This window comes from Capricornis sumatraensis, chromosome 4 (genome assembly GCF_032405125.1).
Source record: "Capricornis sumatraensis isolate serow.1 chromosome 4, serow.2, whole genome shotgun sequence".
NCBI lineage: Eukaryota > Metazoa > Chordata > Mammalia > Artiodactyla > Bovidae > Capricornis > Capricornis sumatraensis.
In genome coordinates, this window is record NC_091072.1 from 85,093,370 (window position 1) to 85,111,989 (window position 18,620).

General features: G+C 38.3%; 1 protein-coding gene across 1 annotated transcript in view; it reads right to left on the reverse strand.

Annotated features, from left to right (window-relative positions):
• Positions 1-452: 452 nt before the first annotated feature.
• LRRK2 (leucine rich repeat kinase 2) overlaps positions 453-18,620 on the reverse strand; it is a 214,171-nt gene continuing 196,003 nt past the window's right edge. The window contains exons 48-51 of the mRNA XM_068971009.1: positions 4,847-4,999; positions 3,445-3,653; positions 1,557-1,628; positions 453-688 (exon numbers count right to left, since the gene is read on the reverse strand). Of these exons, the coding sequence (XP_068827110.1) occupies positions 567-688; positions 1,557-1,628; positions 3,445-3,653; positions 4,847-4,999 (556 nt within the window). The 3' untranslated portion in view covers positions 453-566. The remainder of the gene's footprint in view (positions 689-1,556; positions 1,629-3,444; positions 3,654-4,846; positions 5,000-18,620) is intronic.

The window sequence follows — 18,620 nt, forward strand, 5'->3', positions numbered from 1 at the left end:
GATGCACTGTTTACATCAGCAACAAAAATAACTCATGTTCCAGCAAAGGGCTTCATTAGTGCAAATTCAATGACTATATACAAGTATATATGATAACTGCATTTTAAAGCAATCTAAGAAGGAATGTGTTAAACTTTTCTAATATTTTTATTCCACTTCACAGAATATCTAGATGGTAATCCAGCAATAGACCAGTCTTATCACAGAATGCAAAATAAACATAACCTTCATTATTAGTAACAAAACAAAAAATTATCCACTTTGTAAATTTCAGTATGAGTACTACAATCAAGTACTTTTTAGATTTCCTTTTATTACTTAATCCATAAACTTAATTAGGATATATAAGAAATATTACATTTAAAATAGTTCTTTAAAATATATTTTTACTGGTAACAATTTTGTACATTTTTACAAAATAAAATCTATAAACATTCCTTCATATACACATTAGCAAACAGCAAGTAGTAGAAATTATTCTTTTTATACATAAACATGTTTTAAAGATATTTACAAAAGAAGATAACCATTTTTCTATCCAAAGATAAAGATTTCCAATATCCCTCTTATTCAACAGATATTCTTCTCATTTTTTCAGCTAATTCTTTTCTTACTTCAATATGTTTTTCTAAATTTTGCACTTCATGTGGAAGATTGATGTCCCAAACAGACAAGCAAGATTGTATCTCTAGAAAATTAAAAAAACAAATCATGTTACAAAGATCTGCCATGAAACAATTTTATCTTTTGTTAATTTATATATAGCTGTTGGACCAATGTGTATGTGTGTATATATATATGTATGTGTGTGTGTGTGTGTGTGTGTGTGGTCAGCCATTCCTGACTCTTTGTGGCCCCATGAACTATAGCCCTCCAGGCTCCTCTGTCCATGGAATTTTCCAGGCAAGAATACTGGAGCAAGTTGCCATGCCCTCCTCCAGGGCATCTTGCCGACCCAGAGATTGAACCTGGATCTCTTAATTCTCCTGCACTGGCATCTCGGTTCTTTACCAGTAGTGCCACCTGGGACTACACACACACACACACACACACACACACACACACACTATACACATATGCATATAAAAGTAACATTAAATTATTACCATTTATAAGAAATTATATTTGGAAAGTGTTTAAGATGCATTATAGGACTAATTACTAAATTTTAACAATGGACCTTTAGTAACATAAAGCTTCATTTTCTGAAAGAAAAAAGCCTTTTCAAACACTTTTCAAAATCAGACTATGATTTGGATAATACGGAGTAGGTAAGATCTAAGGAAAAATACCCATGTTGGGTTTGAGCTAGTTCTCATTTAATAGTGGTTGCTAGCTCTACTTCACCTGAAAAATATATTACACTGCTAAATCACTAATACTTAATTTTGAAGATTTATATCTAAATTATTTGAACTATAACAAAGCTATCAATTAAAAATGCCTAAAGTTGTATGCATATGTAATATTTACCTTAAATGTATAAAAACATAATATGTTATAATCATTCATGTCATTTCAGTCTGCTTGGAATACAGTATCCTATTAAACATTACCTTTTTGGTGTTGTGTACCTTCAGCACTTTTCCGGTTATACCCCAAAACCAGCATGACATTTTTAAGGGTTCCTTTATTAAAAAATAAAAGAGTTCTGTTAAAACAATATAATAAGTTGGACTTTAAAGAGTACAATAGTTCATATTTTAAGACACAAAAACCTTGGAGATTAACTTACAATTCCACTACTTAAGAGATCCCTCAACTGACTTTGAACAAAAAATACTCTGCAAGGTGATGAACAAAAAATACTCTGCAAGGTGACCAGTACGTTTTTAAGTCAGAAAATTTGATCTACCTTCTTGTTATGATTCTTATTGTGCGAATCAGAGAAAACAGCTTAAACTCTCTGCAAAATGGGCTCAATAGTTATATATTACTCCTCCAACAAAAGCTATATATGAAAGAGATAGTGTAAGTTCCTTTTACGGAATGTATTAAAGAGAGACAAATGGAGTTTATGGTCTAGTGATGAGATTAGTTACTAAACAGTAACTAAGTTAACTATGCAGAATGAAACAGCACACACAAAACTTTGAGATAGGATGAAGCATGATATTTAAGAGGGGCTGAACTTTCTTCCAGAGCAGAAAGAGCAAAGAAGAATACAGCAAAAGACAAGGGTGAGAGAACTGAGTTGAAGCTAGATCAAGCCATATATTGTATATTATGTTTAAATTATTAAAAAAATCAATTAAACCCATTGAAATTGCCCTATAATGTCAGTAATGAACAACCATTTGGATACCAAGTACATACAAATTAAAGGCTACAACAACCTTGGTGAGTAAGACTAGAGAGACAACCCCCCATCCGCCTACTACTTTGCTTGCATGGACAAGTGTCCTGGCAGTCATCAATCACGAGGAGCCCATAATTCTAACTTTCGTGCAACTCTGACACCTATTCATGGGAAATTTGTGAGACTGAAGAGAAACACTGGTCTCTCCTTAATACATTCCTGTAAAAGGAGTTTACTGTTGTCTTCATCCTGTTTCAACATTTTTATTATTCATTTGCTAGTTACATCCGTTGATGTTGTTTAGTAGCTAGATCATGTCCAACTCTTTTGTGACCCCATAGATTGTAGCCCACCAGGCTCCTCTGTCCATGGGATCTCCCAAACAACAACTGGAGCAGGTTGCCATGGTCTCCTCCAGGGAATCTTCCTGACCCAGAGATCAAATTCACGTCTCCTGCATTACAGGTGGATTTTTTTTTTTTTTTATTGTGGAGCCACCAGGGAAGCCCCAAAGTTACATAAACTCTAGTTTTATAGAACTTAAACCCATTTTTGTGATCAACTCTGTATAAATACTAAGTCTATTCCCTAAAGCAAATAACTAGTCAAAATAAGAGTTAAGTGTGAGCGTCATGTGCTATCATGATTTCTTCATAGTTGAGTAGAAAAGTAGGAACAACAGAAAACATAAAGTAAATAAAACATAATGATTTTCCAATATTTGTATATAGATTATGAAGTATATATTGCTATAAGAATATACACTGGTAGCAATATATACTGTACAAAAATATAAATTTATTTACAGAAAGAAAAACTAAATGGTATTCCTTAACAAGGGTAGAAAGTTTAAACTAAGATCAAAATAGTCATCTGCTTAAATTCCTTTGTCAAAAAGTTAAAAATGCTTAACATATATTTTTTGCCTTGATTATAAAGAAAAAAGAGAAAGTAAGACCTAAATTTAGTGTTCACTTGCAATACCTGCTTCTCTTATGGGACTAAAAACATCTACTCACTTCATGCTTATAAGGCCCCTACTCAAAATTTCTGAGACACTTCATACAATGTTGAGAAGTGAAGAAAAAACATATTCTTATAGTCTTAAGAGAATATGATAAAAGATTTAAAGGAAGTAAACTTGCCTAACTGTGCAGTCATCATGACTCTAACAGAATCACAAAAGTTGTGAATTATACGTATAATTCGACGAGTTGAAAGATCAAGGAGTAAGATATGGCCTCCTCCAGTTCCTATCCAGAGAGCAGTGTTCTTCTGGAGGCAGAGAGTCTTCACTCTCCCAGAATAAGACATTTTGTGTTTCAATTCCTTGCTTACTCGGACCAGTTCCTCCCTAAACCATAATGAAAGCATGCGTTAATCCTTTTTGTTCAAAAATAAAGAGATAAAGTAAATGTGACTATATATACAGATACACACACACATAAATATAACATTTTGGATTATGAATACATGACAAGATTCATTACATATCATTAAAATTATATGAAACTAATTTTGCTGAATATAGAATGTCAAAGAGCCACATTTTGCTACTTAAAGCATAAATTATCAAAGATAACACAATTGCCTCTTAAATTCAAGAAACTCTGAAATAAGATGAATATAATTTTTATATATAACAAACCTATGCAATCCAGCAAAAAATGAATAGTATCTGCTCAATATAAAGAAAAAAGTATTAGTTTCAAAATTTTTTTATGAAGTTTAAAAGTTATAAAAGAAAATAAAAACTATAGTCATCTACATGTAAAAGATATGAATCCAAATCACTGAATTTTTCCCTGAGCTAATGAATAATTCATGACAAAAATGAGGTATCCAGAAGCAAAAAATTCTTACAATTTTAGAACTCCAGGAAAGGACCTCTTACTTGGCAGAACTGTCAAGTCTTCCAAACAGAAATCTCCTCACCATCCAGAGAAAAACTAAAGTGTTAGTAAATTTTGAAATCTCAGTTTATGGATATGGTATATAATAAAAATGTTCTCCAGAAGATAATAAAAATTCTATACAGTAAAACCAAAATAAAAGTATATAGTAGCTAGCAAATAAGACTGGTGATGGCCCTGGATGCCAGCAGCAGCACACAGTTATGTGGGTGATGTGAAGTCTCCTACACACTTGATCCTGGTCAGTCTAGCACATTTTTCACCTATATTTTGTATTGTTTTGTGACTTTTTCTTTGTAATACCTTGAGGAAACCATATCTGTTATGATTCTATTTTTTTTACAAAGATGAAATTTGCTGGATACCAACAGATGGTGCCAAAAATTATTAATGATTTTGTTTCTGAATTTTTTTAACATTTATCTATTTAGAAGTATAAAGGAAGAAAAATAAGCCATAATTTCTCCCTCTGTGAAATCTGAAGTGCAAGGACAGTTCTTACAGGCATGAAATAAAGACTCAATGACACTGTACCTACATTCAACAACACAGTGTACACTTAAAAATTTGTTAAGCAGATAGGTCCCATAGTACTCTTTCCACAATCAAATAAATTTAAAAAATATTAATTTACTTTAAAAAGTGCACACAGTCTATTAGTTCACAGAGTTTTTCAGTCTTCTTATCCCACACTTCCACAAATGGGCTATTTTTCTTAGCAACATAAAGAGCCGTGTCTACCACCACTGCTATGATGTTGGAATCACAGAAAGATGCATAAGAAAATCTAGAGGGAAAGAAAATAATGTCATTTAATTTTTTAATTATTTTAAAATATAATACAACTTCATATTAGCTCTTAATGCATATAAAGGATTAACACTATTTTGAAAAAGAAACAATTATTTCATATTATCCCCTAACCATTCTGAACAGAATACTTTGATACTTCACCTACTTCTGGTTACTTCATATTTCATATTTCTTCCTTGATAATAAAATTTAAATTTGTTTCCTATTTTATTAATTTCAGTTTTATCTGGTTATCTATAGAATATTATATTATCTGAATATGTAAAGTATCTTGATTTCTAAGAAAATCATAGTAATATCTGTAACTTTATAATACTGCAAAAAAATCCATATTATCAAGAATGACTGGGATATTAAGGGTCACCCATTTACACTTAAAATCGTAAGACCTTTAAATCCACCTTAGTGGCAGTCTTCAAATATTAAAATATATCTGCCTCAACACAAGCCAGTCAAGGTATGGGGAAAAAAATCCACAGGGGAAAAAAAATCCACACCGTCATCCAAATATTAGAAAGCAAATTGTCATTTTTCTTTCCCCTTTGAAGATAAAGGAAAATGGCAGATATTTTTAAACATCTACCTTCCAACCTAGTATTTTTGGCATTTCATAAACAGATTGGCAACCAAATGCCCCATCTACATGGCAAACTCCAAGTTGTACTTCAAGGCTTAATTTAAATGTCAGCTCCTCTCAAATTCTTCCCTGACTTACTGAAACAGACCAGTCATACCTTTTTCCAAAACTGATGCATTAAATATAAAATAATAATCTACAGTAATAGTTCAGTTCGGTTCAGTTCAGTCGCTCAGTGGTGTACAACTCTTTGTGACCCCATGAATCACAGCACACCAGGCCTCCCTGTCCATCACCAACTCCCAGAGTTCACTCAGACTCACAACCATTGAGTCAGTGATGCCATCCAGCCATCTCATCCTCTGTCATCCCCTTCTCTTCCTGCCCTCAATCCCTCCCAGCATCAAATATTATTAAATATAAAATCATATTCATTAGTATGTCCTGACACTACCCTGTTTCCTTACCATGGTATCTGCTTAATGGGAGAGAGATATTAGACAATGGGTGACAACTTCTGAGAAGTGCCTGTGATATTTCCAAGTGTATGTGAAACTGGGTCCTAATCTCTTTTTGAAAATGAATATCTTTGAAAGCCTGATATTTATGGCCATTCTATCTAGTAAATCACCTATATTCCAAATCTTAAAGGGAATTTTAGGGGGCTAATTCATACCATGACCTCATAACATTCTATGTAAAATACAAGAATGCGAGGAGGGGAGGAGGCTTTTCTTCTTATATCTTCAGGCCTGTTTAAATTGGTTAACAGTGGAAACTACAGAATAAGAATGTGCATGTCTGCTAAACTGCTTCACTCATGTCTGACTCTTGCAACCTTATAAACTATAGCCCGCCTGGCTCCTCTGTCCATGGGATTCTCCAGGCAAGAATACTGGAGTGGGTTGCCATTTCCTTCTCCAGGGGATTTTCCCAACCCAGCAATCAAACCCGTGTCTCTTACATCTCCTACAGTGGGAGGCAGGTCCTTTGCCACTAGTACCACCTGGGAAGCCCGAGTGAGAATACGTTTAACCAAATATTTGCCACATGCTAGGCTGGGAGGAGCTACCCCGCGTCTGAGGTCAGGGGTGGCGGCCGGCAGGAGCCACTCCGTACCCGAGGCCAGGGGAGGCGGCCAGGAGGAGCAACCCCATGTCCGAGGCCAGGGGTGGCAGCTGGGAGGAGCAACCCCACGTCCAAGGAGTGGTGGCTGTGTGGGCTCAGGAAGGCCTAGAGGAGCTATCCCACGTTAAAGGTCAGGAAGGGCAGCGGTGAGGAGCTACACATCGTCCAAGGTAAGAGAAACCCAAGTAAGATGGTAGGTGTTGCAAGAGGGCATCAGAGGGCAGACACACTGAAACCATACTCACAGAAAACTAGACAATCTAATCACACTAGGACCACAGCCTTGTCTAACTCAATGAAACTAAGTCATACCCACGGGGCAACCCAAGACAGGTGGGTCATGGTGGAGAGGTCTGACAGAATGTGGTCCACTGGAGAAGGGAATGGCAAACAACTTCAGCATTCTTGCCTTGAGAACCCCATGAACAGTATGAAAAGGCAACATGATAGGATATTGAAAGAGGAACTCCCCAGGTCAGTAGGTATCCAATAGGCTACTGGAGATCAATGGAGAAATAACTCCAGAAAGAATGAAGGGATGGAGCCAAAGCAAAAACAATACCCAGCTGTGGATGTGAATGGTGATAGAAGCAAGGTCCGATGCTGTAAAGAGCAATATTGCATAGGAACCTGGAATGTCAGGTCCATGAATCACGGCAAATTGAAGAAGCTCTATACAGTCAACAAAAACAAGACCAGGAGCTGACTGTGGCTCAGATCATGAACTCCTGATTACCAAATTCAGACTCAAATTGAAGAAAGTAGGGAAAACCACTAGACCATTCAGGTATGACCTCAATCAAATCTCTTATGATTTTACAGTGGAAGTGAGAAACAGATTTAAGGGCCTAGATCTGACTGATAGAGTGCCTGATGAACTATGGAATGAGGTTTGTGACATTGTACAGGAGACAGGGATCAAGACCCTCCCCATGGAAAAGAAATGCAAAAAAGAAAAATGGCTGTCTGGGAAGGCCTTACAAACAGCTGTGAAAAGAAGAGAGGCAAAAAGCAAAGGAGCAAAGGAAAGATATAAACATCTGAATGCAGAGTTCCAAAGAATAGCAAGAAGAGATAAGAAAGCCTTCTTCAGCGATCAATGCAAAGAAATAGAGGAAAGAACAGAATGGGAAAGACTAGAGATTTCTTCAAGAAAATTAGAGATACCAAGGGAAGATTTCATGCAAAGATGGGCTTGATGAAGGACAGAAATGGTCTGGACCTAACAGAAGCAGAAAATATTAAGAGGAGCTGGCAAGAATACACTGAAAAACTGTGCAAAAAAGATCTTCATGACCCAGATAATCACAATGGTGTGATCACTCATCTAGAGCCAGACATCCTGGAATGTGAAGTCAAGTGGGCCTTAGAAAGCATCACTATGAACAAAACTAGTGGAGGTGATGGAATTCCTATTGAGCTACTTCTAATCCTGAAATATTATGCTGTGAAGTGCTGCACTCGATATGCCAGCAAATTTGGAAAACTCAGCATTGGCCACAAGACTGGAAAAGGTCAGTTTTCATTCCAATCCCAAAGAAAAGCAATACCAAAGAATGCTCAAACTACCGCACAACTGCACTCATCTCACATGCTACTAAAGTAATGCTCAAAATTCTCCAAGCCAGGCTTCAGCAATATGTGAACTGTGAACTTCCTGATGTTCAAGCAGGTTTTAGAAAAGGCAAAGGAACCAGAGATCAAATTACCAACATCCTCTGGATCATCGAAAAAGCAAGACAGTCCCAGAAAAACATCTATTTCTGCTTTATTGACTATGTCAAAGCCTTTGACTGTGTGGATCACATAAACTGTGGAAAATTCTGAAAGAGATGGGAATACCAGACCACCTGACCTGCCTCTTGAGAAATCTCTATGCAGGTCAGGAAACAACAGTTAGACCTGGACATGGAACAACAGACTGGTTTCAAACAGGAAAAGGAGTACATCAAGGCTGTATATTGTCACCCTGCCTATTTAACTTATATGCAGAGTATACCATGAGAAACGCTGGCCTGGAAGAAACACAAGCTGGAATCAAGATTGCTGGGAGAAATATCAATAACCTCAGATATGCAGATGACACTACCCTTATGGCAGAAAGTGAAGAGGAACTAAAAAGCCTCTTGATGAAAGTGAAAGAGGAGAGTGAAAAAGTTGGCTTAAAGCTCAACATTCAGAAAACGAAGATCATGGCATCCAGTCCCATCACTTCATGGGAAATAGATGGGGAAACAGTGGAAACAGTGTCAGACTTTATTTTTCTGGGCTTAAAACTCACTGCAGATGGTGACTGCAGCCATGAAATTAAAACACGCTTACTCCTGGAATAAGGAATAAGATAGTATATTCAAAAGCAGAGACATTACTTTGCCAACTAAGGTCCGTCTAGTCAAGGCTATGGTTTTTCCTGTGGTCATGTATGGATGTGAGAGTTGGATGGTGAAGAAGGCTGAGTGCCGAAGAATTGATGCTTTTGAACTGTGGTGTTGGAGAAGACTCTTGAGAGTCCCTTGGACTGCAAGGAGATCCAACCAGTCCATTCTGAAGGAGATCAGCCCTGGGTGTTCTTTGGAAGGAATGACGCTAAAGCTGAAGCTCCAGTACTTTGGCCACCTCATGAGAAGAGTTGACTCATTGGAAAAGACTCTGATGCTGGGAGGGATTGGGGGCAGGAGGAGTAGGGGACGACCTAGGATGAGATGGCTGGATGGCATCACAGACTCGATGGACTTGAGTCTGAGTGAACTCCGGGAGAGGGTGATGGACAGAGTCGGATCACGACTGAGCAACTGAACTGAACTGAACTGACTCCTTGGAAGAAAAGTTATGACCAACCTAGATAGCATATTCAAAAGCAGAGACATTACTTTGCTGACCAAGGTCCGTCTAGTCAAGGCTATGGTTTTTCCAGTGGACATGTATGGATGTGAGAGTTGGACTGTGAAGAAACCTGAGCACTGAAGTATTGATGCTTCTGAACTGCGGTGTTGGAGAAGACTTGAGAGTCCCTTGGACTGCAAGGAGATCCAACCAGTCCATTGTGAAGGAGATCAGCCCTGGGATTTCTTTGGAAGGAATGATGCTAAAGCTGAAACTCCAGTACTTTGGCCACCTCATGACTCATTGGAAAAGACACTGATGCTGGGAGGATTGGGGCAGGAGGAGAAGGGGACGACAGAGGATGAGATGGCTGGATGGCATCACTGACTCTACAGTCGTGAGCCTGAGTGAACTCCAGGAGTTGGTGATGGACAGGGAGGCCTGGTGTGTTGCGATTCATGGGGTTGAAAGAGTTGGACACGACTGAGCGACTAAACTGAACTGAGCTGAGGAAATAAACTACCGTACAATTGCACTCATCTCAAATGCTAGTAAAGTAATGCTCAAAATTCTCCAAGCCAGGCTTAAGCAGTACATGAACCGTGAACTTCCAGATGTTCAAGCTGGTTTTAGAAAAGGCAGAGGAACCAGAGATCAAATTGCCAGCATCTGAAAGAGTTCCAGAAAGGCATCTATTTCTGCTTTATTGACTATGCCTAAGCCTTTGACTGTGTGGATCACAATAAACTGCAGAAAATTCTGAAAGAGATGGGAATGCCAAGACCACCTGACCTGCCTGTTGAGAAATCTCTATGCAGGTCAGGAAGCAACAGTTAGACCTGGACATGGAACAACAGTCTGGTTTCAAATAGGAAAAGGAGTACGTCAAGGCTGTATATTGTCACTCTCTTATTTAACTTATATGCAGAGTACACCATGAGAAGCGCTGGCCTGGAAGAAGCACAAGCTGGAATCAAGATTGCTGGGAGAAATATCAATAACCTCAGATATGCAGATGATACCACCCTTATGGCAGAAAGTGAAGAGAAAGTAAAAAGCCTGTTGATGACAGTGAAAGAGGAGAGTGAAAAAGTTGGCTTAAAGCTCAACATTCAGAAAACGAAGATCATGGCATCTGGTCCCATCATTTCTTTGGAAATAGATGGGGATACAGTGGAAACAGTGTCAGACTTTATTTTTGGGGGCTCCAAAATCACTGCAGCCATGAAATTAAAAGACGCTTACTCCTTGGAAGGAAAGTTATGACCAACCTAGATAGCATGTTGAAGAGCAGAACTTTGCCGACTAAGGTCCGTCTAGTCAAGGCTATGGTTTTTCCAGTGGTCATGTATGGATGTGAGAGTTGGACTGTGAAGAAAGCTCAGTGCCAAAGAAATGATGCTTTTGAACTGTGGTGTTGGAGAAGACTCTTGAGAGTCCCTTGGACTGCAAGGAGATCCAACCAGTCCATTCTAAAGGAGATCAGTCCTGGGTGTTCTTTGGAAGGAAAGATGTTAAAGCTGAAACTCCAGTACTTTGGCTACCTCATGTGAAGAGTTGACTCATTGGAAAAGACTCTGATGCTGGGAGGGATTGGGGGCAGGAGGAGAAGGGGACGACCAAGGATGAGATGGCTGGATGGCATGAGTTTGAGTGAACTCCGGGAATTGGTGATGGACAGGAAGGCCTGGTGTGCTACAATTCATGGGGTCACAAAGAGTCAGACACGACTGAGTGACTGAACTAACTGAACTGAGGAAACAAATCTCTGGGGAAAAAAAAGAATAGAAAATTCTCATGCATGAGAACTTCCCATATATAGCAGTGTATCTGAACTCTGACCACACTTTAGAATCACTTGGGAGACAAGCATTGAGGACCCACCCCAGTCTTAATTCATCTGCTTTAATTGCTTTGAGGTAGGTTCCGGGCATCAGATTATTTTTAGCTACCTAGTGGCTTCTAATGTGCAGCCAATTACGAAGCAGTATGTCTAGTGGTATTGAGAAAGTTATTTTTAAAAGTACATTTATAAACTTTTGTGACAGCTATTCTGAGGGGAAATAACAAATACAATGGAAGAAAAACAAATCTAAGGCACCTAAACACCACAGGTGGGATCACAGACAGCCACCCAGAAGTGACTCTTAGACTATAGACAAGAGGCATAGTAGTCATTCAGAAAAACAAAGAACCATATGTAAAGGCTGGAGTGAAACGGAGCATGCTATATTCAAAACTGAGACAAATTCATTTTGGTTAAGGCACAGAGGGTAAGGAGGTTGCAAAATATCAATCTACAGAGATAAGCAAGGACTAAATCATGAAAGTCTGGTAAGTCATCTCAAGGAACTTGGACTTCATGCAGAGGACATTGGAATACCCTGATCACTTTTAAGCAGGAGAGTGGCATCAGCTGATTTGCATTTTAGAACAATCCTTCTGCCTGAATGTTGGGAATGAATTGAAGGGAAGACAATCAGAGGTTTGAGAACTCTCTGCTATTGTTAAAATGGCCAGGACTTTGATGGTAGATGGCAACTTGGCCCATGGTAGCAGCAATCAAGCAGTAAGAAGTGTAAGTATTTGAGAGTCAAGAAGAGCGTAAAGTGGATAAAGAGTTAGAAACAGAAGAATGAAGGATTTTTCCCAAGTTTCAGTCTTGGGCAATTAGATGGATATTGAAAAACTAGGATATGCCCTGAGATAAAGATTTCTCACTTAAAGCTAATAATGACCATGATAATTATCTAACATTTATTGAGACCTTACCAAGTGCTGGATCTCATATCAAGTTCCTTATATTACTTTTTATTCTTTAGTTTTTCAAGTATCTCTTTGAGACAGGGTACATTACCATCCTCAGGTTAGAGGACCAAAGATTTGAGAAGAGTTTGCCAAGTTCACATAACCAATACATGACAAAGCCAAATAACAATCTATGCTCTTATCCAAACCCTACACTGCTTCTCACTGAGGAATATGATGAATAAGAACCAACTGCAATGCTTTGGTTAAAACACAATTTAAAAAACTGAAACAACAAATTGGAACAAGGTTTATATTTTATTTTATTCTGCTTAAAATTGGTATCACTAACTTTTCTTTTGAGGAAATGTCTGCATAATTATCAACTCTAGAGAGGACTTAATTCCTAAGGTTCATTTCCTACAATCAATAGTTAAAATTATCCACAGGGCAAGTGTGCAAGATAAGTGGAGAAGACCCTGAGTCGACCTCTTCTCACCGGCACACTATCACAACAATTTGAAAAACAATCATATTTGCAATTTAGCAATCCCACTGCTGGGCATACACACCAAGGAAACCAGAATTGAAAGAGACACATGTACCCCAATGTTCATCGCAGCACTGTTTATAATAGCCAGGACATGGAAACAACCTAGATGTCCATCAGCAGATGAATGGATAAGAAAGCTGTGGTACATATACACAATGGAGTATTACTCTGCCATTAAAAAGAATTCATTTGAATCAGTTCTGATGAGATGGATGAAACTGGAGCCAATTATACAGAGTGAAGTAAGCCAGAAAGAAAAACACCAATACAGTATACTAACACATATATATGGAATTTAGAAAGATGGCAATGACGACCCTGTATGCAAGACAGCAAAAAAGACACAGATGGGTATAACGGACTTTTGGACTCAGAGGGAGAGGGAGAGGGTGGGATGATTTGGTAGAATGGCATTGTAACAGGTATACTATCATGTAAGAATTGAATCACCAGTCTATGTCTGATGCAGGATACAGCATGTTTGGGGCTGGTGCACGGTGATGACCCAGAGAGATGTTATGGGGAGGGAGATGGGAGGAGGGTTCATGTTTGGGAACGCATGTACACCCGTGGTGGATTCATGTCAATGTATGGCAAAACCAAGAGAGTATTGTAAAGTAAAATAAAGTAAAAATAAAAATTTAAAAAAAAAAAAAAGAAAAACAATCATAGATTAAAAAAAGACTAGAACCTACCAGAAAAGATCTTCTACAACCAAAAATACAAAGAAGAAATCAAATTGAGAGAGGTAGAAGGGATTGGGTCATGATATAGTCCAATCCAATACCCCCAAGTAGGAGCTTCACAAACAAGAGAATAGTTACAACTGCAGACGCACTCCCAAAGGAGTGAGAAGTTCAAACCCCAATTCAAGCTCTCCAACTCAGAAGTCCTGAACCAGGAAGATGAGCCCCCAGAGCATCTGGTATTGAATGGCAGTGTAGCTTACTTTCGGGAGTCCCAGAGGGCTGGGGAAAACAGAGAATTCACACTTAAAGAGCACACACCACATAGTCTGGAATAGAAGGCAGACGCTGGGGTAGGAGGCAACTGCAGCTCACCCAGGGGACACAGACACCAGCAGGCCAACAGAAGCTTCAAGAAACCAGAGGCCACACAGCCAGATATTTCAGGAACCAGTCCCACCCACCAACAACATGCTCTGGGACTCCATAGCCCTGAAACAAGAATCCAGGACTTGGTTCTGCCTGCCAGTAAGCCACACTAGCTCCATGACTTAGTTTTATCCATTGGCGGGCAGGCAACAGCCCCTAGGTCTTCTGGACCCTGACTCCACCCACCAATAACCCAGCAAAAGTCCAGGGCTCCCGAAAGTTCCACAGTCAGATGCCTGGTAACCCAGTACCACAAACCAGAGGTCATCTCAGCCTCCATACAAGGCAAGATTGAGCAACAAAATGGACCAGAGGCCAACCAAGCTTAGCAGACTGCTCACATGGTCCGTCAGCTGCAACAGAAAGACCTTTGCAGCCCTCATGGGGGAACCTGTAGAGAATACAGCATTGGTGATGAGAGGGGAATACACTGCTGGGAACAAAAGATGTCTCCTGCAAAAGGCCAGTTCTTCAAAGTCAGGAAGCATAACCAACCTACCAGATAAGTTAATATAAAAAAGCAATTTAGGCAAAATTAAGTGACAGAGGAACATGTTTCGAATGAAGAAACAAGATAAAACTCTAGAAGAAGAGCTAAGTAATGCTGAGTTAGGCAATCAACCTGAGAAAGAGTTCAGAGTAGAGATCATAAAAATGATCAAAGAACTCAAGAGAATCGATGCACAGAGCAAGACATTAGAAGTTTTAACAAAGATTTATAAAATACAAACAACAACCAAACAGAGATAAAGAATATAAGTGAAATTTAAAATGTACTAGAAGAAATCAGTAGTAGATTAAATGATACAGATGAATGAATCAATAACCTGGAAGAAACAGTAGTGGAAATCAATGATGCTTAACAGAAAAAAAAAAAAATAATGAAAGAAATGAGGACAATTTAAGAGACTTCTGGGACAACATCAAGCCCAATAATATTCACTATAAAGTGAATAAGGGTCCAAGAAGAAGAGAGACAGAAAGAAAGGAGTTGGGAGCATAATATAAGTTATAACAGATGAAAAATTCCCTAACCTGGGAAAGGAAATATATATATATTAATTCAGAAAGCAGAGTCCCATAGAGGATTAACTCAAAAACAAACATACCAAGACACACTATTTATTTATTTAATTAAAATAAAAGATAAAGATATAGAGATAATATTATAATAAAAGAGAAAAACAACAAATAACATACAAAGGAATTCCCATAAGGTTATCAGCTTATTTTTCAGCAGAAACTCTGCAGGCCAGAAGGAAGTGGTATGATATATTTAAAATGATGAAAGGGAAAAACTTAAAAACCAAGAATACTCTATCCAGCAAGGCTCTCATTCAGAGTTGATGGAGAAATCAAAAACTTCACAGACAAGCAAAATCTAAAAAAGTTCAGCACTACCAAACCAGCCTCACAAGAAATGTTAAAGTAACTCTCTAAGTGATAAAGGAAGGGCCACAAGAAAATTGAAAATTATAAATTGAAAAACTTCATCAGTAAGGGCAAACTGGTACTAAAGATAGGAAAGCATCCACACACAGAACTAGTAGTAAGGGTAAAAGACAAAAGTTGTAAATTCATGCATATCCACAATAAGCAGTTAAGAGACATGCAAAGCAATTACATGTAAAATATGGTATCAAAAAACCATAATTTTGAGGGGAGGAGAGTACAAATGCAAGGGTGATAAAATGTGTTTGAAATTGAGATCAGCAACTTAAAACAGTTAAAGACTCTGCCTGCTATGCAGGAGACCTGGGCTTGATCCCTGGGTCGGGAACATCCCTTGGAGAAGGGAATGGCTACCTACACTCCAGTATTCTTGTCTAGAAAATTCAACAGTCAGAGGAGCCTAGCAGGCTACACCATGGGTTGAAAAGAGTCAAGACACAACTGAGAGATTCTCACTTGTATTTTCTTCCATGTATATTTCCACATGTATAACTCACAGTAGTGACAAGCCAAAAGTCTGTAATAGATACAAAAAAAGGAAAAAAAAAATGACTTTAAAACAGCACTAAAGATATTTATCGAAATACAAGAGAAAAGAACAAAAAAAGAAAGGAACAAAAGGCACCTACAAAAACAAACTCAACACATTTAACAAAATGGCAAAAAGAACATACATATGAATAACTATTTAAAATGTAAATTGGACTAAGTGCTTTAATCAAAGACAGAGTGGTAAAATGCATACAGAAACAAGATTTGTATGTTTGCAGCCTACAAAGACCCAATTCAGATATAAAACTGACTGAAAGTTCAGGATAGAAAAAGGTATTCCATGCAAATGGAAATTTAAAAAAGCTGGGCAGCGATACTTACATCAGAAAAATAGATTTCAAAACAAAGACTTTTACAGGAAATAGAGAAGGACATTACATAATGATCAAGGGATCATTCAAAAAAGATATAACAATTGTTAATATATTCACTCAACATAGAAAAACCTAAATACATAAACCAAATGTTAACAGAAATACAGGGAGAAATCAATAGTAATACAGTAATAGTTGAGGACCTTAACACACTACTTACATCAATGGACAGATCATCCATACAGAAAATCAATAAGGAAATAGTGGCCTTAAATAACAAATGATACCAGATGAATTTTACATATATATAAACTGAAGCCCATTCTATTCAAAAGCATTTGAATGCACATTCTTTTCAAGTAAACATGTAACATACTCTTGGATAGGTCACATGCTAGGCCAAAAAATAAGCCTCAGTAAATTTAGAAAATTCAGTTCAGTTCAGTTCAGTCACTCAGTCGTGTCCAACTCTATGCAAACCCATGAACTTCAGCACGCCAGGCCTCCCTGTCCATCACCAACTCCCGGAGCCTACCCAAACTCATGTCCATTGAGTCGGTGATGCCATCCAACCATCTCATCCTCTGTCATCCCCTTCTCCTCCTGCCCTCAATCTTTCCCAGCATCAGGGTCTTTTCAAATGAGTCAGCTCTTAGCATGAGGAGTATTGGAGTTTCAGCTTCAACATCGGTTCTTCCAATGAACACCCAGGACTGATCTCCTTTAGAATGGACTGGTTGGATCTCCTTACAGACCAAGGGACTCTCAAGAGTCTTCTCCAACACCAGAGTTCAAAAGCATCAATTCGTTGGTGGTCAGCTTTCTTTATAGTCCAACTTTCACACCCATACATGACTACTGAAAAACCCATAGCCTTGACTAGATGGAACTTTGTTGGCAAAGTAATGTCGCTGCTTTTTAATATGCTGGCTAGGTTGGTCATAGCTTTCCTTTCAAGGAGTAAGCGTCTTTTAATTTCATGGCTGCAATCACCATCTGCAGTGATTCTGGAGCCCACAGAAATAAAGTCTGACATTGTTTCCACTGTTTCCCCATCTATTTCCCAAGAAGTGATTGGACCAGATGCCATGATCTTCGTTTTCTGAATATTCAGCTTTAAGCCAACTTTTTCACTCTCCTCTTTCACTGTCATCAAGAGACTTTTTAATTCCTCTTCACTTTCTGCCATAAGGGTGGTGTCATCTGCATATCTGAGGTTAGTGATATTTCTCCCAGCAATCTTGATTCCAGCTAATGCTTCTTCCAGCCCAGCGTTTCTCATGATGTACTCTGCATATAAATTAAATAAGATACTACACAGAGAAAATCCTAAAGACACTGCCAGAAAACTAGTAGAGTTCATTAATGAATTCAATAAAGTTGCAGGATACAGAAATCTGTTGTATTTCCATACACTAACAACAAACAATCAGAAAGAGAAATTAAGGAAACAATTTCATTAGCAACTGCATCAAAAAGAAGAAAATAACAAGGAATAAACCTACCTGACCTGCCTCTTGAGAAAACTACATGCAGGTCAGGAAGCAACAGTTAGAACTGGACATGGAACAACAGAATTGTTCTAAATAGGAAAAGGAGTATGTTGAGGCTGTATATTGTCACTCTCTCATTTAACTTATATGCAGAGTACATCATGAGAAACGCTGGGCTGGAAGAAGCACAAGCTGGAATCAAGATTGCTGGGAGAAATATCAATAACCTCAGATATGCAGATGACACCACCCTTATGGCAGAAAATGAAGAAGAACTAAAGAGCCTCTTGATGACAGTGAAAGAGGAGAGTGAAAAAGTTGGCTTAAAGCTCAACATTCAGAAAACGAAGATCATGGCATCTGGTCCCATCACTTCATGGGATATGGAAGGGGAAAAATGGAAACAGTGATAGATTTCACTTAGGCTCCAAAATCACTGCAGATGGTGACTGCAGCCATGAAATTAAAAGATGCTTACTCCTTGGAAGGAAAGTTATGACCAACCTAGATAGCATATTCAAAAGCAGAGACATTACTTTGTCAACAAAGGTCCATCTAGTCAAGGCTATGGTTTTTCCAGTAGTCATATTAGTCATATATGGATGTGAATGTTGGACTGTGAAGAAAGCTGAGCACTGAAGTATTGGTGCTTTTGAACTGTGGTGTTGGAGAAGACTCTTGAGAGTCCCTTGGACTGCAAGGAGATCCAACCAGTCCATCCTAAAGGAGATCAGTCCTGGGTATTCATTGGAAGGACTGATGGTGAAGCTGAAACTCCAATACTTCGCCACCTCATGCAAAGAGTTGACTCTTCGGAAAAGACTCGGATGGTGGGAGGGA